Below are 21616 nucleotides of genomic sequence, written 5' to 3' on the forward strand. Positions count from 1 at the left end.
ATTGAATTCAAGTCCATGTTGCAAATGATTTTAGGCTAGGTTTCGCAAATCTTGACTCTTGTTCTGAAAAAGTAAAAGCTAAGCTTCAATAAAGAAATTTCAGTACTTCTATCTTGAGAACAAAGAGATAACAATCAATTTATAGTCAATGTTAACCAAAGTTGCTAAGAGGACATAAATACAGGTATATGGGAGCAAGATTAACTATGGTGGCTCAACAAGATTAGCCTAAAGGGTGAACCGGATAGAACATCAAAAAAAAAAAAAAAAGGTCATTCAGTTTTTTTTACCATCACAAAACATCTTTTGACACCGTCAAGCATTGCAAGATAACACAAGTGCATCACACTCACTGAATCACAACTTTACGATTAGTCTCTAACGATAAAGGGCAAGTAGGCTTTGAACCTTTATTCAATAGTCAGTCATATCTTTATTCAGTACAAGAGTGTTTACAACTCTACATACATGCGTAAGTGGCTTTCATCCCAGCATAGTTTGTCAAAGTGCAAAATAGAATAAGTAGTAACTACATTGCCGGAACCAAGCCTAGTAGTCATTGTACCTGATTTTCAAGCATCAAACACTCCGTCAGACTTGTGGCTGAATTCAATCAGCAAAGTACGAATTTCCATTGGACCAAGTTCTACAATCAGCTCTGCAGGATCAATTGGTCCACCCCTTGTCACTTTGGATGCCTGAGCAGAAGAACCCTGAGACTTCCACACCAGTCTCTTCTTCTCCATTTCTTCGCGCTCTTGATTTGCTGAAAGGTTTGTCTCCATTACTTTGCCAATCTGAAACAATTAACAGAAGACAAAATTTATGATTGCCTATATAGATGGGGAAAAGCCAGACACCCAACAGTGAGGACATTGCATCTACCTTCTTCAATGGGAAAAGTCTTTTCAATTCTACATTTGCTTTGCTTGAAAGATCCTTGTCTTCTCCAACCTTAATTTCAGTCAAGCAAGGAAATTATGATGGCGAAAGTACAATCATCAATCAATTACATACTACTAAAAGCGAATCTAAGGGGACACTTGGCAATATATTATTTTAAAAAATTCCCACCAAAATTACTTTCTTAAAAAAATTATTATATAAAAATAAGGTTAACATATAAATTAATTATGACTTTTATTTTATATAATTATATAAAATCTAAAGTAAACTTCCTAAAATATCAACTTGCACTTTATAACTATTACATATTTAAATATATTTTTATCACATGTTTGAAGAGTTTTAATACAAAGTATATTTCATGTATTTTAATACCTGGTCCATCGATTCACTATTTTTAAATAATTATTACTCCGTATATTATATTTTTTTTTATATATTATAATTATTCAAAACGGGGTTTAACCTAGTGATTCCTATAGCCCAAGGAAGTACTAAGCAATACCCAGGTGTATTTGCAAATACGTATCATGAGCTATGTTACTCAGACACTTCATTTCACCTCACGTACCGGTGTCGGACCCTCGACACTCGAACGTTGGTATGACACCCGGACACTTCAATTTTAATTCAAAATCATGGAATTTTTTCACAAAATAGCCGAGTCGGACGCTTGCACATGGGTACCCGAGTCCAAGTAACATAGATCATGAGTTAATACTCCCTCCGTGTTTTTTAAAGTGTTACAGTTTGACCGGCACATAATTATAGGAAATTTAATTGACTTAGATAAAATAAGAAGTGGGGTAGTTGGAGTATTAAAAAATTGTAAAAGAAAGATAGTAGGGTTAATAGTTTATTGAAAAGTAATGAATGTGAGAGACAAGATCTAATAGAAAAGTAGCAGTAGGTTTGGGTGGGGACCGTGAGAGGAGAGAGATATAGTATTTTAATGTAGCTTTTTGCCAAAAAAAAGGAAGTGTAACACTTAAAAAAACACGGCCGGAAATTAGAAGTGTAACACTTAAAAAAACACGGAGGGAGTAACATTTTGTATACAATGCCCTTTTCTCAACATAAATGCAATATAATATACCAACAAGTAGGTAGCACTATTAGATGGTTTAATGATATTATTACCATTTAACTCTCTAAAGATACATATATTTCTCTTGGTACAAGATTAAATAAACTAAAAATAATATCAACTAAAATATAAGAGAGTAATATTAAAATCAGCTTATTATTCACGGAAAAAATCTATTACACTTAGGACATTTTGACATTTGTTACCACTTAAATGACCATATTTGACATTTCCCTACCTATTTTATTTTTTATTTTATCTTACTACCACCCAAATCCCAAAATTATAGAGATCACTACCCGTTGCCTTATGCCGTTATTATTTCCATTAGTGGGGCCCATCCAGACACCACTGCCACCGCTCCATCCCCAACCACCTTCCAGCCACCGCTCTATCTTCAACCACCCTCACTTTCAGCATCCAACCTCCCTTTCCCGCATCAACGCTGCCCCGAAACCAAACTGCCACCCCCTCCCTATGCCGGCGCCCAAAAGATCCGCCGGCGACCCCACCCCACTCCCTTTCCCCCATCAACGCTGCTCAAAACCACCATAAACGGGTAAAAATGAAACACCAAAACCTTTTTAGGGTGGTTTTAACAAAACCCCCACCCCGACACCAACCGAAAACGGCCCCCCTCCCTTTCCCCCACCTTAAATCGACCCCCTCACCCCCCCCCCAAAAAAAAAAAAAAAAAAAAAAAAAACGGCACCCCTACCCCAAACCCATTCCCCGAAACCAGCCTAAACGGGTTTTAGGGTTTCGTTTTCACCAGGGTGGTTTCGGGCAGCGTGGGCAGGGAAAATGGAGGAGTTCGGGTTTGTCGTCGTTACGAGAACGTTTGGGCGCCAGCTCGAGTGACGAAAGCCTACATGTGGAAGGGGGACGGCTGTGGGGAGGGGGATGGGAATTTTTTTTTAAAGGTTTTATTTTTAAATAAATTAAATTATTATTTAATGAAATAATGGGATCCACTTAACAGAATACTAACGGATTCTGTTTAGTAATAGCAATAACTATAATTTTGGGATTTGGGTGGTAGTACGATAAAATAAAAAATTAAACAGGTAGCAAATGTCAAACATGGTTATTTAAGTGGTAGCAAATGTCAAAATTTCCTTACAATTAATTATAATTGAATAGTGAGTTAAATTAGGGTAAATATCTCCATTGTCTTTACATTTTCATAACATTTAATCGTCTTTAAAAAACGAATAGCATACAAATTATGAATTAAAAAACATGGAAGTCATTGACTTGATTTACAGAGAAGTGAATTCAATTTATAATTGATCTTGAAATTAGTGAAAGATTTGCATTCAAACTTTATTTAAGAAAGATTTGCATTCATACCGTGTTTAACATGCTACACTAAAAAGGAATGTCAAGTGTCTAATTGTAAGGGAAGGTTAGCATACAACCTAAAATGTCAAATTTATCCTTAGTTAGAGTTTTAAGTTTATATACTAAGTACTTATTTAAATAACTAAATATATTAGTAATTTTAAAATAATTTTGAAGGAGTGAAGGACCGGTAAAGAGAAGGTGTCACCCTAAAATGTCAATCATATCCTTAGTCTATGCTACTTCGAACCTTGTTGTACATGGGGTCTTGCTTGTCAGATCATCTCACACTTTGACGCGACATGACACCCAAATAGATAATGGATACCTAAGTTATGACGGTGACATGCCTATTGAATAGTTGGCTAAACTCTTCCTTTCAATACAATACAATTGTCCAATTAACGTTCTTGCAGTCAGCCTACTCAATAGTTGGCTAAAGTTTAAAGTCTTTATTGAAAAAAATTAGAAAATCATAATCCCTATGTTCCAAAATATATGCATCAATTGATTTTTTACAATTTTCAAATATATAATGTATCATTTTCACCATAATTTCTTTACTTATTTATAAAACCAAATATTAATATATATGATGTTTTTAGATTCATCTTAATGTATATTTTTAACAGGACAATTTCATAAGTTTCACTACTAATACTTAGAGATATCGATGATTAAACTTGTGCATTGACAAGTGTGGCAGTTAAATTGATGTATTCATTTTGGAATGGATGGAGTACTTTAAAATAAATATCAAGAAAAAAAAAAAGCCAATAACAATATAACATACCTCATATAGATGTGCTAATCGCAGCAAGATATTTCCATCATCAAGCTCCTGTTCATTTCAAAAGGAGTATAAGAATGGAAATTGCCAAAATAACTAGTAAGCTAGTTCAAGCCTCTGAGGTTATTAATAAGTGACAAATTTGTGATGGCCAACATTGCAGGACTTATCATGATATGATATGTCTATTACCTGAAGAGTTATCATAGCAACATTTTCAGGTAAACTATACGAAGAATCCATTCCCGAAAATGTGGGTATGTGAGTATTTAACCAGTTATCATCATCCTGCTCAGAAGACAATTATAATGATAAGAATAGCATATTGTTATTACTCATAGTAGCTACTAAAAGCTCCAATTTCTCTCACCTGCTCACTGAAGGCCAAGAGAAGTGGAGAGTACAGCTGCTGTCCAAACGAACGTCTCCATTTAGCACCCTCTCCTAAACGGTCAATTTTGAAATAAAATTTTCCTTGGGCCTGAAAAATGATGCAGCGCTCATATTCAGTCAATCAATCAATCAAAGACTTAATCCCATAAGTAGGGTCGGTTGCATGAACCAAAAGTGATTATTCTTCTGCAAATCCATACGCTACATATCCTTCCTAAGTCATTAAAACCAAATCATTTTCGGTCTCCCCCTACCTTGTTTAATCTCTCCATGATCCCACTGTTCCACTCTTCAGTAAACATGTTGAAATTTCCAACCAAGTCATGCAGTTATAGTAAACATGTTGAATTTAAATGCAAATATTATTTTAATTTTCCTAAACTATGTAAAGGGTTAAATTTAGAAGTGAACAGGCAGTTGCAAGCCTACAACTTTAGTTGAAACTTCTTCTGTTAAGCATTGAGGCCAAGTGCATTGCCTTACCTTAGGTTCCTCTACTAAAATCCCTTGGATCCGAGAGGCATGTAGGATATGAAAATTCAAGTATCCATTTACTCCGCCTAGGCCCAAAACCCATAAGATCCACTGCCCAATCAAGTAAACCCAACTAAGCCTTGGCCTCTTACTATCCTTCTTAAACTCTTAAAGATACCACTTTAAAAACTAACAAATCATTGGCCACTTTGCCTAAGATATGTCTATACTTAACAAAAGCACTTTGGAGGCTAGACCACCATGATTTTTTATGGAAGAAAACCAGTAACCCCATTTTTTGAAAAACAGAAATATCACTTTGCCATAAATGTATGCAATCTAGTAAGAAGAGACTCTTTGGCCTTCAGTCTTTAACCTTAATACACTATAAAAGATCGATTCATACTCTAACAAAAACCTAACTTACTTGTTCAAAATAAATGATAACATACTCTCACATGCACACACATCTTAATACACCTAAATAAAGTCATTCATCACATTCAAGCACCCTGCACTCCTATAACAAGGATAAAGTAATTCCATCAGTACATTGGACAAACCACATTTCATACAAAAAAGTGCATAATTGCAACTTTAAAAGGCTTCTCTATTTAATAAATACAAAGGCCCTCGGAGAAAGACATTCTTCAATGTTAATTTCCTGATCCCTAAGGCATCCCTGTAGTAAAAAGATACAAACCCATGTAAAGCTAGATTTGATTGTATTAGTAATCCAGTGAGGAAAAAAAGAGAGGGGAAAGGGGGCATAATACTTCATTATCTCTACTGGAAAACTTAGAATCCAGCACTAACAACTCAAAACCATGGCCCTAATAACATTGATCAGCACTGAGCTCTCTTCATCAAATTCAGGCATATAAGATTTTTGTCATATTTGCCTGGAAAATGTGTTGAAAATACTGCTCTATGAACGAAATGTATTCTTAAAGGCTAAAACTTGGAAGCAAGAATAAGTTACAGCAAAGGTGTAAGTTCACGACCATACCTAGGGTATACATTCAATTTTATGGGATAGATTACTCACAATTAAGCCCATGCACTTGTCTTGAGCACAAACTGTTTCATTTAGGGCCTCTGCAACACCTCTACCGTCATCTTTGAGCAAGCGTCTACAAAAGAACAAATATGTATAAATGTATAATAACATGCATAGTAAAACGGAAAAACTTAAAAATATTTATTCATAAATCAGTAATTTTATACCTGTGAAGCATAAGCTCTATTTGACCATCCAATATGCTAGACCCTCCAACAGATCTATCCACCAACACGGAGAACTCATTGGTATCATCATGCAAATATATTCCAAGATTAGTCTGAAAGAAGCATCAGAAACAATGGTGTGAATTCAAAAATATATGATAAAAGCTAATCATGTGACCAGGCTACATATCATTACACATATTCCATATTGTTACCCACCTTTTTATGAAGGAAATATGATGATATTTAATTTAACCAAGCCTAACATGTTACGTGGCAAAAGCTTTGGAAAGATACCCTACATGGGGAAACATTATATTGGGTTAAGATTGGGCTTAGAGTAAAGAGATTAAGGGGAAAATATACTATGTAAAAAATAGGTGAGTGAGTGTGAGTCCTAACAAAAAGTAGAGAAAAAAAAAGTATCTAGGAGTCGAATGTTAACTTTGAGTAGGGAGTAGTTGGGACATCCTGTTTTGGTGGATATTATTAACCCTGAACTGGAACAGAGATAGTATTTTTTTTCACAGCAAAATAAAGGAAATATTTTTTATTCCCTTTCGTTTGCCCCAAACCAATGGTGCAAACAATAGGACAAAGGGAGTAAAAGCTGCTGTAGTAACAAAAATGAACACTACAGTATGGTTGCAATCACGATAACGGTTGCAAAACCACTTTACAGGCCATGTGCACAGTTTGTGGCTTTCACGGCCTAAAATTAAAGGCTTAAAGTCAATAATCAATACCCTGAATACCCCTCAGGTTCCACATATGCACTACTCCCATTGGTACAACTCTTGTAAATACAGAAAAGGAATGGATATTTGATACATAACAAAAACAAAAGGTTGAATCATCACTCTTGTCAGCAGAATGAGAATTAATCAAACACGGATTTAGTTGAATTAAGAACGTACAGGATAATAGTTTCCAGCAACTGGTTGATTTACTTGCAGATTCCAGTCTGATCTATAATCACGAATCTGTAAAGTAATAAAGTGATTACTGCAGAAGTATTCGAAGGAAAAATGTTTTTTGTACAAAATGGCTCGTTACTACAAACTGTACAAAAGTAAATTTGTACCCTTTCAATAAAATCACGTCCATTTGAATCAGTGTAGAATGTTTTATTTGAATGCATGCCTGTAGACAATTTAGCCACAACTTCTTTTCCAAACCCATCTTCAACAGGTATAGGTCCAACCTGACTCACAGGGAATCGACAAAATAATATGAGCTATATTGATGAAGTGAAATGTAAGAAGCCTTGATCTCTGTTAAATTTATATAAAAAAAATGGGTAAATAGGTAGGAGTAAAATTTGTATAAGCTTCCACTAGCCATTCAGAAAATCCAATAATAAAGCAGTTGTTGTTTAAGCTTACCGTGTATTCAACTTCAACATACTCCTTATTCTTGTAAAGTCTTGTGATCTAAAGACATATTTCAGAGAGCACTAATTAGCATAGCTGAAGAAGATTTAGTAGGGGGGATTTGGGGGGGGGGGGGGGGGGGGGGTAATTATCTAACAAAATGCAGCAGCATATGACATGATTCCACAAGAGCTTCAAGTGACAATATATTTGCCAATTCAAAGGATTGATCAAGAGAAACAAGTAAAATAGTACCCCCCCCCCCCAAAAAAAAAAAAAAAAAAAAAAAAAAAAAAAAGGAGAAATGACTAGCTAACTCTGTGTACAGTTATGTTCCCCTTAACTTATACTGTTTACCAAAACCTCATATATGACAAGGATAAAAAAAAAAATATGCACCTAAAATGGGGGTAATGGCCTAATGGGACTTCTGTTATGATATTTTTATATCACAATTGCACCAGAAAACTTAGGGGATTTTCCAAAGTTGAAGGCCAGAAGATGAGATTCATAAGTTAATGACATATGGTCAAAATGTTGGGGATTGGATTTGTCTCAATTCAATCATCAACAAATAAGAACAATAGATGCAAAATATGAAAAATGTGCAAGGAATTGAGAAACAAGTATAAGCTAGTATTGATAGATCAGTCATCAGTTGTATAACCTAATCTATAACAAACTACCACATTTCGAGTGGAATATCCTCAAAGATACAGCCAAGCTATTACAATAATTCTCTCAATGCTCTCTCTCAACACAAGTGACACCATACTGGTGATTTCCCTCTCCCTTCAAATAACCTCATAGCTAATTACCTTATCACCCTTGTATCCGTTTTTCCTACTTTCACAGGGTGATGTCATTCATGCTATTATTTTTTTTCTTCCTTCTTGCATAAGTGAGTAGCACAGATTGCTGGACTTGATTATTTGCACAAAGACAGATACTTACCACTACTACGACATGGTGAGCCACATATTCAGATTAGGGAGAGAGGGGAACATAGGGAAAACAGAGAATATAGTAGAAGTAAGTAAACAAATAAGGAGAAACAAAGAAGAAGAGTGCAAACAAGAGCCAGGTCAGAAAGTAGGGGATAGAAATTATTATATAATAATCTCAATGTACCACGCCAATATGAGTGTATAATACAGTCAAGTACAAGCGCAATCTGTATAATATGAAAACATAAACAAAATTGTGCACATGGAAATGGAAATCAATTACACTGTGGGCCTGTTTTAAAATGCAATAGCTTGTACAGTAAAGTGCTTACAAAGGACCTTCTTACAACTTTAAGTTAGTTTGTAGCCTATTTCTGTTTATCATTAAGGCAACTTTGCGCTCAATCTTCTACTGCCAATACCCCAGATGACAATTCATGCAAGTACAGAAATTTAGATAATCTGTACCCCCATTAAGTGTCAACAACTGGAAAATTGGTTGATAAGGCCTTCATCAACTAATTGAGACGGTAAAGGGGTATAAAACTATATACCAAAGTTTAAAGTAGGACATTCCAGGGATAGAGGAAGTATTAAGTTTTTCTCCTTCACTACATTCACTTCTTAATCTTATAAAGGAACTCAATGTATAGTTATAATTTACAAAAAGCAACTGAGGGCTGTAGCAACAAGTTTATGCAAACTGAATGATTTCTGATACTGGCAAGTCACAAATGTGGCAGAACAAATTCCTATTCATTTGTGTCACATTTAATTTCTGTCCCATTCAAGAGCTGCCAAGGCTCACATTGGTTTCAATAGAGACAGCATATAGAATACTACAATTCAAAGCACCTGAGATATCCATGAATTGATCTGTTGATGAACTTCGTCTATTAAAGGACCACGCATAACAGTTGATTGAATCTGCAAGTTGACAAGCAGAGATTTAGAGTTGTTTTTAATGTGAGTAAATGAAAATCATGAAAGAAGCATTCAGAACCTTTCCCTTAGATTGCATCACATATGTGCCATTTGGACGGAACACATAAGCCCCGGAAGCCTGCAATGGTAACCATGGATGGAATATTACTTTTGAACAAGTATAAATCCACAAGTTACTCCTAAAGTCCAATTACAACTAAATGAGAGAAAGCCGCAGGGCTTACCTGAGTATCTTTGTCAGTTCCGTTGAATCCTGGATAAAAACCATAGGACACTTCCACAGACTTCTTGCCCTAGAAATGAAAAGGTGAAGGATTTCAGAATTTAGCCAGGAAATATAACACATAAGCCAACAGAAAATGGCTAAATATGGGAGGACATGAAATGAACTTGAATGGTAAGTGTAGATAAAATTCAAATTAGGCATAACAAGACAAGGCAACATAAAGATGTATGAACCATAATATGGCTAGACTAACAACAGAGTATAATCTAACCCCCCCCCCCCCCCCACCCCCCAAAAAAAAAAAAAAAAAAAAAATTGCAGTAAAATATATTTAATAAAATGAACAATATTCAGAAGCATATGCATACACAACACATAGGCACAGTGAAACACTCAACATACCAAGCTTTTCCGTTTATTATAATAAGTCAATTTTCCATTCTCCTCAGCGAGAGTAAATTTCAAAGTTTCCGAATCAATATCAAATTTCATATCCCCTTGAGAAGTGTAAATATGTGATTTTGTCATCTTAACACCTGCACTCAAGAGTTCACACCATAGGGGAAAAAAAACAAATATATTAGATTACCAGTGCACGATTGTGAAGTTGTGACACACTTGTTTGGTAAGTATAAAGAAGCTACTCATGCCTTTAACACCATTAACAGTGTAAGTGCTGAAACCAAGAGGTGGTACAGAAGCCGCAAATGCGAGCCAATACTTAGGTGCATCTCTTACAGTGATCCCCAAGTATGCTGCCACATGGAAGTTACTTATGCCCAATTGCACATCAGAAATGGGAAGAATTTGTGACTCTATCTCTCTTCCTTCGGAATCACGAACTACAACATCTTCATTCTTGACCTACACCAGGTGTTACCTTCTTAAATGGAACAGCTCAACCAAAACATAAATCCAGACTAGAACAGACAACTTTATAAGTGTTGTAGCAAAGAATTTAACGATAAATCCTTTCGATTGTTTGTAAATTCAAAATCAGTTTTAAAATACAAGTTGCTTCAGCATCCATAAAGCAGATGCATCCCAAGAAGATATTAAGATCGTTAACAATAAAGGTAAGAACGTAAGATGAGTATCACAAAGATAAAACCATACAGTCAAAAATTCAAGATTCAAGGGTTGATGCTAAAAAGTCAATTAAGGTGCAACTTACAGGAATACGAATAATATCTTCTCTCTTCCATCCAAGAGGATTATAGACTACCACAATCTTGCAAATTGACAAAGTGTACAGATGATATCGATCAGATCAAATGCAACAGTACAATATGATTAAATAAACAGATATTATGATATGAAATGACGTCTTCTAGTACCAAATTTTTTCCATGAGAGAGATTGGTTTCTGATGCAGGACAGTAACTTATATTCATCAGTGGACACTGCAAAGAAGTATAAAAGGTCAGCTAAATGTACAATAATGTCGCACATAGTTAAGAGTGGGAAGGAATATATATAAAAAAATGCGAAGTAATATCTTTTACTGGATTCACTTTACTAGGCAATGATATAGAACTTGCCATGTTAATTTTATAATGTATTTCCTATATATATATTCACTTATGTGTAACATATCAAAGAAAATGGAAGGAACAAGAAAAAAATAGCATCTTTTACCGAATTCAATTTCATAAGATATGATATATTTTAGACATGATCTTAGAATTTGCAGTGTTAATTATGAGCATTTCCTAGCTTCTTTCAAATCTAAATTTCCACTCATGTCTGCCTATCTAAGAATGGTGAAAGGAGAAAATTTTTTATCTTTTGAACGGTTTACTTCCCTAAGCTAGCTATTTTAAAGACATGATCTTAGAGACTGTAGTTTTAGTTGTGAGTTGTACGCAGCTTCTTCAAATACTATATGTCCTGCCTTTTTACTTACAAATGATACTGTTTCTGATTATGATGAAAAATATTCCTTTCCTCCTATGCATTGTGTACATCTTAAACAAAAACAGAAAGTAGACCCAGAATTCTCCACAGCTTATACTTTTCTATAGACTCAGTTAAACGTTGATGCCTGTAGATATTTTCCCAAATTTACTTGTCTGTGCACTAACTAGGTCCAGACTTAGTAAGATAACTAGTTGAATACACCTTGGTGAAGTAGCCAGCTTGCCACTTCCCCATAGGTCATTATGACCAATTTACAAGGAATCCACAACCTTGTAAAACATTCATTCTGTTTTGACGCTGTAATAGATATAGGCAAGCAATCAAAATTAAAATATAGGCAAACAGGAAAGGGTTTCATATGAGTTGCCTGCTGAAACTTGGTCGTTGGATTCTGACAACCAAAAGCAGGGGAAGATTGAGTCAAGCATCCAAATGATGATGCAACCACTGTCTCAGCCTACAGACAAAGAGAAACAAATGCATGAAGCTCGAAGTCCAACAGAACCAAGAACACAGAAAAGTGGTTGCAGAATAATACGCACCTCTTGATAACCAATTGAAAGTCTTTTTGCATAATCATTAGCTACATGCTGCTTTTCAGTACCAGTAACAGCATCATGGTGTTGAGCTATAGCTAAAGCATCTGCTAATGCATTATTATTTGGACCTGATTTACTCCTTCCTATAAAATATTCCAGTTGTCTTGCAGCCTGAAATTAAATTAACTATAGCTTTTTAAGTTAACTTAATTAGGTTAGAGGTCTAAATCTTCAAGCATCAGAAAAGTAAAAGACTGAATTATACCATATAGTAGCCACTCATCTCCCTAACATAACGCTTCAAAGTTGGTCTGCTAGTAAAGTATCCAGTCCAGTATGCATTAATTCTATCTGCATATCTGTGTAGAGAAATGATAATAATAATAATAATTACCACGTGGGAAAACAATACTCTAGACAAGATCTATGTTAATCAGAAACAGCTAAAATTGCAAAGTTCCATGTCGACACGGACACAGGACACGTGTTCGACCCTTGACTATGCACTCGGACACTTTCATTAAGAGTGGAGAAGAAAAAAGAGGAGATACATTAAAGAAAAATACATCTTGTTTAAAGACCACCATTGATATAGAGAAGAAACTGTCATTTACTAGGAGAATTTTCTATGGAAAGAATTAAAATAAAATAAAAATAGAAGTGAATGTAATGAAAATTTTGAAGTTTTTGTAACATAATCCCTCCGTCCCCTAATACAAAGCCTCATTTCCTTTTTGGGTAAACCAAAATGCAATGCCTCTTTCTATTTAAAGGTTGTATTTTTTGACATTATTACCCTCTTTTTAATGAGTTGTCATCTTTTTTCCTTTACTTTTTTGTACTTTTAACATCAATTTCCAACACTTTTGCTCTCTATCTCTTCAACTATTCCCAACTACTTTTTCTTTTATTCTATCTCTCTCTAACCCCACATGCACATATGTACTTTTTATCACTAGTTTTAAAGAATTTACAACTTTCTTAATTCACGCAAAAAAACCAAAAGAGACTTTGTATTAGGGGACGGAGGGAGTAAAATTTATATAAATGTAGGTGATGTATTGACGTGTCCCCGTACACGTGTCCAAATATCAGATAGAGTCCCCGTGTCCTAAAATTTTGGAACTTGCCGGATTGGACACTTGGACATGTGTTCGTGTCCAACACCCATTCCCGAGTCCTTGTAACAATGGACAGGAATATAAAAGAATCATGAAATTTGGAGTATTGCCATTTTTGTGGAAGGATATGATGCGATTAGGAAAAAATAGTTCAATAACTAAAAATTAGAAAAAAAAAGTAATAGGAACATCAGTCGACAAAAAGATCACCCTAAGATGATCATTTCGTGGCTATTCAGAAGAACCTCTGAATTCTGATCTACTTACGGGAAGAAGTCAGCAGTTTTTGTTGGCCAGGATTCTTGAGCTGCATATTTTGCATCAGTATACATTGATGCGGTTGAGTAAAGTGCATTGACACGTCCATCCTGGAACCAGTTCATAAAATCAGTGAACCAAGCCATGCGGGTCACTGGCATCATTACTCAAATATGGATCTCTAAATGACCAGAGAGGGATAACAAGCTGGGTATAATAACATCCAAACGATTATTTGTACAGAAGAGCAGTAAGGAGAAGAAAAGTTTAACAAATTTAGAATCAATAACAAATGAAGTGCATATTATAACCACTGGTCAGCAACACTAAGACCCTCTCCAGTCTCCAATGGTGAGACTCAAGTGAGTATTTTTAGGAGAGAGAGAGTATTTTTTGCAATGTATACCAATAAATTGGTATCTAAACTTAGCAACTCCAAAAGAAAGTTGCTAAGTTTAGATACTCAACTTTGAGTCTCATTTGACAAAAAGTGTGGGCCCTTGTCAATATTCTAATATATTTTGTAATTTATTTAAGTTTTACCTTTATTTTTTATTATTTTTTAATCTTATAATAATAGATGGGTCATAAATTGAAAGTGACACTTGTATATTTTAGAGAGTCTCACCATTGGGAAATTAGGCTTCACATGAGTTGCTAAATTGAGAAGTGAGTATGATATCACCATTGGAGGTAAAAAACAACTAATTTTGTATTTCAATACTCAAATTTGAGTCTCACCATTGGAGATGGTCTAAAAAAGGACTGATATTAAGGATCTGCAATTCTGCATAAGCAGTAAATAAAGATTAAAGAATCATCAACATCAATGACCTTACCAAATTAACATAATGAATCAGCTTGTCCATCTGCCGGAACCATGTATGAGCATATTGGTACTTGAAATCTGTTCCCATGGTCCACATAATATGATTTGTTCGAGTTACATTTGCCTGAGATATGGCAGATATTAACATTACCAACAACAAAACAAACTGAAAATCAGAACTGTTTCTAAAATACACTATACATCGAACTATTTGTTAGTCTTATTTCTTAATCTATTTCACTTTTCTATGGGGGAGAGGGTGTTGTGTGAACCAACAACCAATAGGGCATTAAATGACAAAGGAATCTGACACTAATAAAACCTGAGATGTCAGGATGCACACAAAAAAAAAACAGCCCAAGAGCCTAACCCTTGCCAAGAATCAAGAGGGGAGTTTGATCAAAAAGTAGAAAAATGGTTTATAAAAACGATAGTAGAAGAGACACAAGTAGTACTAGAGACTATTTATATTAACATAAAAGAGAATTCTTTAAAATAACAAAGTTTGAAAAATATGCCTATCAGAATTAGAATGATTTTACAGGGTTGAGTAGACATATAATAGCATGATGAAAATAAACAAATTCCACAATGTATATAGACAAAAAGTAACTTAAATGAGCAAAATTTCTCCTACATGTTTAAAAAAATTTGTTAGTGCTCAGTTGATTTGTGCAAATGTTTCATCTATGTTCACAAGAGTTGAATCAGCATGGAACTTGAGCTCATCTGAACTAAACCTAACATCTAAATTGGATTCAAACAAAGAAAAAGCAACTATCCAGGCAAAAAGACCTAGCTTTAAAACATGTATATCAAATTTTTAGTGTGATTGCAGAAGCTGCTGCATGCTAGGAATTAGTTCAAAACAGAGAATTCAAAGCAATTAATCAGAGTATACACTAGCCCCAATGAGATTGTATTGATGATCAGAGTAATCTCAATACAGCTCCCTTCTTTCGAAAGGAGGGAATTCTCTCCCTATGCTTTACTTGCAACTTTTCTGGATGCCCTTCTTCCATTACAACTCCTCTATTTATTACAAAATTCCCTCGTAACAAACTCAGATAACAAGAAATAACAAACTATCTCTAAATAACTTAATTGCCATCCAAAGTTTTTGCAAAAAATCAGCTTTGAATTCTATTTCTACTAAACATTTATATCATACAAATTTTCCAGCTATGCAGTAAGCTATGAAACAAAACGCCAAGTATTCAGTAGTATAATTCCCTAGAAGATAATCAGGTTTGATTCTCAATGCAGTGTATTTCAGTATGCGTTTTTGTGCTTCAACAGTATCAATACTGAAGTAGTAGTAGTAGTAGTAGAAGCAGCATTCATTTAGACATAGACCAAAATATTTAAATCAAGTAAAGGCATCAACATTTACCTGTGATATTGCAGCAGCAACAAAGGCATTCACTCGATCTTCAACGTTGTAGTCAAACAAGGTAGGGTCATCCTTTACAAGAAGAAAAGGTTCAAATACTTCCACATGAATTGGCCTTACATACTTTGAGTTACATAAGAGATAAGAGGTTACCTGGACAACTGGAGAATCATCATTAACTTCAAAATGAAAACCATCTGGAGGTTCATAGTTTCCTTGCCAAAAGGCACCAGTAAAGATCTAAAAGACGGGAAAAGAGCAGCTGTTCAGCACGCACATAAAAGCATGTATTGAGTATACTAAAAGGAAAAAAAAAATTAAAGAAAGAATGATATTTACCTGAGCAGTCGCCCCAAGACTCTTAGAGCCCTGCCAGACAACTTCCAGGCTCTTCTCAGCCATACGCTTCTCCCTGTCTTGGTAGTCTATTCTTGCAAAAAACAATGAATCAAATCCAACCTGCAGCATTGCAGAAGTGAATAAACATTCAATATTATGTGATAAATAAAAATCTCTAACCCATGTTTCACATAAAACTAAGCTGTGCATAATGAAAAGTAGTAAAGCTACAAGATATAACCAGACTTACCTCTGCTCCCAACAAATAAGCTTGTACAGCTGAATGTCCAAAGGGGTCAATTTGCCAACCAACTCTCGGTATCACCCCAAATTCATTCTTAAGAAATTGGTGTCCAAGTGTTGTTTGATCGATCATGTCAATGTAGTGTGTCGCTGCCTCATCATGCATGACCATGCCCCCATTTCTGTAGGAGGTTAGGGCAAACCATGAAAAAAATCAAGAAGAACGTCATATATCTAATGGACATGTTATTAATTTATTAATGTCATCATGTCTGATTCCATTTCAAGTAATTGACTGCTACACTTACTCTTGCTTTAACATTGCTAAGTTTCCTCAACAAATAGTTCCCGCAAATAAGACGTTAATTAATACGGACAGAATATATGTCTCTGCTGAAAAAGGTTGTTAGGAAATAGATGAGGGTCGATTTATTTAGGTAATGTGTTTAATATGCGCGGAACATAGACAACAATATAAAAAAAAAACGTAAATTTGATGTATAAAGTAAAAAAACAGATGAGATGAACAAACAATTAAACATTGTTCAGTCAACATGACCTATGTCCACAAGGTAAGGGATAGGGTAAACAAGAGATATAATAAAGGAGATACAATTCTCTCCATCTCACAAAATATCTCAGGTGGAGTAATCAATATGAGCATTACATTGTCCACCCATCATTTCCTTATATAACATAAATAAACTCTGAATTATTCCCAAAGGAATAGCATTAGTAGCCATCATAAGCGTACCCGAAATTAGGAAGTACAAATGTTTGTGCCTCTTCCTAAAGTTTGATAATTCTTCGAACAGCCATAACTTTCTTGTGACTTATCGGAATTGGGCATATGACCTATCGTTGGAAAGCTCTTGAAGCACGCTCTCACCTCCACCTTAAAACACTCAAGACCATTCTAGAATGAGAGATATGTGCATTTAAAGTCGGCCCTTCACCATTTCACCAGATTCCAAATGACAAATAAGAGACAGACAGTCATCTACTTCAAGCCACTAAATTGTATTTTCACTCACTAGCTGCAGAGGGTAAGGCTACCCAAAACAGGGGCCTTTTTAGATACTCATAACAATTAAAGTGATCTTATTTTTCTTTTTTCTATTTTGATGGAGGAACAGTTTGGCAAAGAGTCATACATTAGGTATATGCCATGAACTTAATTTGAATTGGATTATGAAGCTTAGGCACTAATGTGACTTTTACAATATAAGCCTAAAGTACAAACTGAGCACTATAGATGTTATTTTCTTGAAAAATTCTTTACAATAAACCAGAATTTTTATTAAAAAAAACATATTATATTACGGTTAGCTCAACAATTCTAAGACTCTTAGATTGAATTCCTAACAAGACCAACCCCCTTTTCTCCAAGTTCACAAACCGTGCAGGATCACAAAGGTTGTCAAATTTTCATTATAAGATCAAATGAATTCATCCTAATCGCTAGACCATCTCTATGAAAAGGCTATATATTCTAGCAACGTATGCAAGAAATATACCACAATGCAAGATCTATTCAACCGTCATGGCTTCAATTAAGGAAACCTTTATCTGATTTGTTTTTCAATATGTTAAATTTAGATTTCATTTATAGATGTCGTATAGCTTTTTATTGAAAATTGGTTATTTAAAAAATAAAATAAATAATTACACTATTGCATTGGAAACTATGTAGGTTTTAAATAGCGCTAAATTTATAATTTAAGGAGTTTACAATTTGAAAATAAATGTCTTAAATTTTAATAAACTTTTATCAGCATATTCTAAGAAATATATAATGTATACTTAGATAATTAAATAGAACGGGTTTTTCACCGTATAACCCTTGAGTTTTTTGTTTATTCACCTGAACTTTTTAAAAATCATTATATACCTTCGAGTTTTCACAAAAATACACCATATACTCTTGATGACTAATGATTGTTAACTTTGTCAATTATTAGGGTTAATTATGACCGAAAATACCTTAAATACATTCCTCTACCTCCGAAGTCACCCACGTTTCTTTATCCCACCCCCAAAACCACCCTAAATTTCTTTTTTTTGTCTTCAAAATCGATCATACGGACAAGATTTTGGAGATTTGAATTAGTTTGAGGGATTAGATAAAGGAGAGGAGTGGTTTTGGGATGGAGGGAGAGGTCTAAGGTGATGTCAATGCATAATTAATCAAATTTCACTCATCTTGTTGTCATTAAGGGTATATGGTGAATTTTTGTGACAACTCAAGGGTATATAGTGAATTTGAAATTTTTCATAGATATATGGTGAATAAACAAAAAAAAAATAAGGGATATATGGTGAAAAAGTAAATTGAAAATACCAATTCATACAATACACCATTTACATGGGATAAAAACCAATTACCATAAAGCAACCAATTTTAGTAATCAATATTTGGCAATATTATTTTTCAAAAATTGTAAAATGCCACAATATGGATGGGTGTCAAGATCACAGCGCCTTAGTGCCTCACAGTCATAGCACAAAATTTGTTATGTGAGATTTGATAAGCAAATAATTATTTTTCAAACAGAAAGGTCAAAGTACAAGGACAGCAAAAAAATATAATTTAAATAAATTTTATGTTCTTTCAAAAATGAGATGATTGTGTGAGAATTGTTTGTACACATCACAAAGCATTGATGAATGCCTTTGAAAAGTGTACTTCTCTTTATTACTATTCATAAAAAATCAGTTAAAAAATTTCGAATATGCTGTCTCCATAGTCTTTATCTTCATGCTAAAGGGTGACGGTATCTCAAAATTGCAAAAACTAAGATACATAATCTCTTTATTCTCTTAAGAATAAACTGGATTCAGTGATTCATTTTACTCCCATAGCGCGAATTGGAAATGATATATCCTCAACACAACAAATCCTCAAACTTATTACCAGCTAAACTCTAAGCACTATCAAGCATTTGTGCATCTAAATTGCAAAAATCATCAAATGTTAAAAGTATAGTATAATTACATGAATTCTAATTGACCAGATTTGACCAAACACTTGACAATGTCTTGCATTCCCTCGCTCTGTTCTCTCCACCACCGCTCGAAAAACGCCTAAATTACAACAATACAAATCACTTCCATAATCAAAACAACACACATTTCTTATAAATCTTTTAAACATAACAAAAATTCGAAAACTCGCCTGCTCAACATATATGAACTTCCTATTCTTATCAGCCAATAACGCCGGAATCAACGAGTCTAGAATGTTCTGAACACATGCTCCCTGCACATTGTAACAAAATTCTCACAAAAATCATTCATAAAAATGAGAAATTAAACCACAAATAATTTCTCGTAAAATTGAATAATCAATTAAATAAATTAAACCTGAATAGAATTATTCGAGCCAACGTAGTATTGGTCTACAGTTTTCAACCAACCAGCATCGTCATGAGTGTGAGCAACTAAATGAACATTGAGCTTTTCCGGCACTATTTTCGCCGTCGTATTATACACCATGAACTTCGATTCTGCTACAATACTTGATAAAACTAGCACGAAAGCAGCCAACAAGGGTGCCGCCATTAATGGAGGTTTTGAGAACTCCACCATTGTTGAAACCTCCGGTAAGAAGAAGGTGAATGATTGCTATCTGAAAAATAGGAATTTGAAAAGGATGATTATTAAGGTTGTACACTTGTACGCGACGTTTTGGGAAGTGGAAGTGTGAAGTGACGTCGTTTTCATGGGAATGGTAGGAAGAAGGACCACGTGGGGACGACTTCTTAAGCGTGCAGATTTATTTTCTACAGAGAGTGTTGACATAATGAAATTGACATGTGAGGATTTTCTTAAAGAAATTTTGTAAATTACCACCCAAAAAAGTATCAATTTCTAAATACCATCCGTTAAAAATTTTATTTTAAATTATCTCCTACTAAATTAATTTTTTGCGCAGATTACCACCTTTTTTTTAAATTTCGGTGGAATTCAGATATGTGGGGCCCACAGTCGTTACTTCCATCCTATTTTTTTCTTTTTTGTTGATTTCACTATTTGCAAGCCATTGAAGACTACTCCTCTCTCAACTCTCTCATTCAATTCTCTCTGCAAATCCACCTATCTCCATAATTTCTCACCCACTCTTCAAATTAGGATCCTAAATTGCTGATTAAAACCCTAAATTAGTTTTAGTTCACAAATAAAGGTACTCCTGTCTAATTGGGGTTTTGCTTGAAGCTTGATTGCGAAAGTAATTGCAATCACAATTTTTCCAAAATTAGCAGCAATTCAATGACAGAATACCAAAATTGAGTATTGTACATGAACCCTAATTAACTAAACACTCAATTTCCCCAATTTAACTAAACAATAAGAACCCTTCTTTGCGAAGAAAATCAACCCTAATCTACTAATCAACCAGTTTTCCCCAATTTAAGTACAATAAGAACCCTAAATTTAAAGAATGAAAGACTTTACCTGATGCGAATTCACCTATGAAGTTTCTTGAGGACGCTTCTGCAATTACAAGATGATATGCTTGGGGTGAATTTTGTGGAATTTGGGAAGAATTTGCAGTATAAATCGCAAATTAGGGTAGGAGATATGTTATATAGGAAAAAATCGGGGGGGGGGGGGGAATTCATTAGGGAAGCAAGGACTAGCCGTTATTAACCGTTAGGAGGGCCCCACACATGTGAATTTCACCAGAATTTCAAAAAATGTGGTAATCTGCAGAAAAAATTAATTTAGTGGGTGATAATTTAAAATATAATTTTTAACGGGTCGTTATTTAGAAATTGATACTTTTTTGGGTGGTAATTTACAAAATTTCCTTTTTTTAATTGTGTTTAAGGTTTTTTTGTGTTATGACAAATTTATTGATGGATAAGGTTTAATCAAGTTCGAGTATATTTTTCCCTTTAAAAAATTAAGAAGTTCGATTATCATTCAACCCAAAAAAAAAAAATTAAGTACTCCGTATCTATCTATCTATAAATAATATTCCCTCTGTCTGTTAATACAATGCCTCTTTTGAGCATTTATTCCTCACATAATAAAGAGAAAGAGACATTGTATTAAGGGACGAAGGGAATACTAAAGTAGCAACCGCTGACATCATTTATTTATCCATATTGTATACGTATCACCTTCTCTTTTAATTTTTTCCCACCAAAACTTTTTTTTTTTTTCTAAATTTACATTTTTTATGGAAAAAACTAAATATTGACTACAAAATAATTTAATACAGAATACTATACAAATAACTCTTCACAATTTTTTTTT

The 21616-nt window shown here is 34.3% G+C and overlaps 1 protein-coding gene across 1 annotated transcript; it reads right to left on the reverse strand.

Annotated features, from left to right (window-relative positions):
• Window positions 1-371: 371 nt before the first annotated feature.
• LOC110702620 (probable alpha-mannosidase At5g13980) lies at window positions 372-20019 on the reverse strand. The gene is made up of 29 exons (XM_021880358.1): window positions 19718-20019; window positions 19530-19613; window positions 19350-19438; window positions 16362-16536; window positions 16112-16231; window positions 15926-16012; window positions 15773-15844; window positions 14390-14503; window positions 13560-13660; window positions 12437-12530; window positions 12175-12342; window positions 12000-12089; window positions 11050-11115; window positions 10887-10943; window positions 10363-10576; window positions 10115-10248; window positions 9711-9779; window positions 9545-9604; window positions 9397-9468; window positions 7607-7654; window positions 7306-7425; window positions 7139-7204; window positions 6222-6334; window positions 6043-6127; window positions 4498-4608; window positions 4320-4415; window positions 4131-4178; window positions 886-954; window positions 372-797 (listed from the first exon to the last, which is right to left on the reverse strand). Exons 1-29 carry the CDS (start codon window positions 19940-19942, stop codon window positions 573-575), a joined length of 3072 nt encoding a protein of 1023 aa, XP_021736050.1. The 5' UTR covers window positions 19943-20019; the 3' UTR covers window positions 372-572.
• Between the last annotated feature and the right edge of the window lie 1597 nt (window positions 20020-21616).

The sequence above is a fragment of the Chenopodium quinoa genome, unplaced genomic scaffold (assembly GCF_001683475.1).
Source record: "Chenopodium quinoa cultivar QQ74 unplaced genomic scaffold, ASM168347v1, whole genome shotgun sequence".
NCBI classification, from domain to species: Eukaryota; Viridiplantae; Streptophyta; class Magnoliopsida; order Caryophyllales; family Amaranthaceae; genus Chenopodium; species Chenopodium quinoa.

What these genes read in the sequence shown, in the direction of transcription:
- LOC110702620 (XM_021880358.1), bottom strand. Translation starts at nt 19,942, where the DNA reads ATGGTGGAGTTCTCAAAACCTCCATTAATGGCGGCACCCTTGTTGGCT. An exon ending in TCTGGTCAATTAGAATTCAT is followed by an intron (nt 16,537 to 19,349) that starts GTAATTATACTA and finishes AACCTCCTACAG; the next exon opens with AAATGGGGGCATGGTCATGC. An exon ending in CAACGACCAAGTTTCAGCAG is followed by an intron (nt 11,116 to 11,999) that starts GCAACTCATATG and finishes ACTTCTTTGCAG; the next exon opens with TGTCCACTGATGAATATAAG.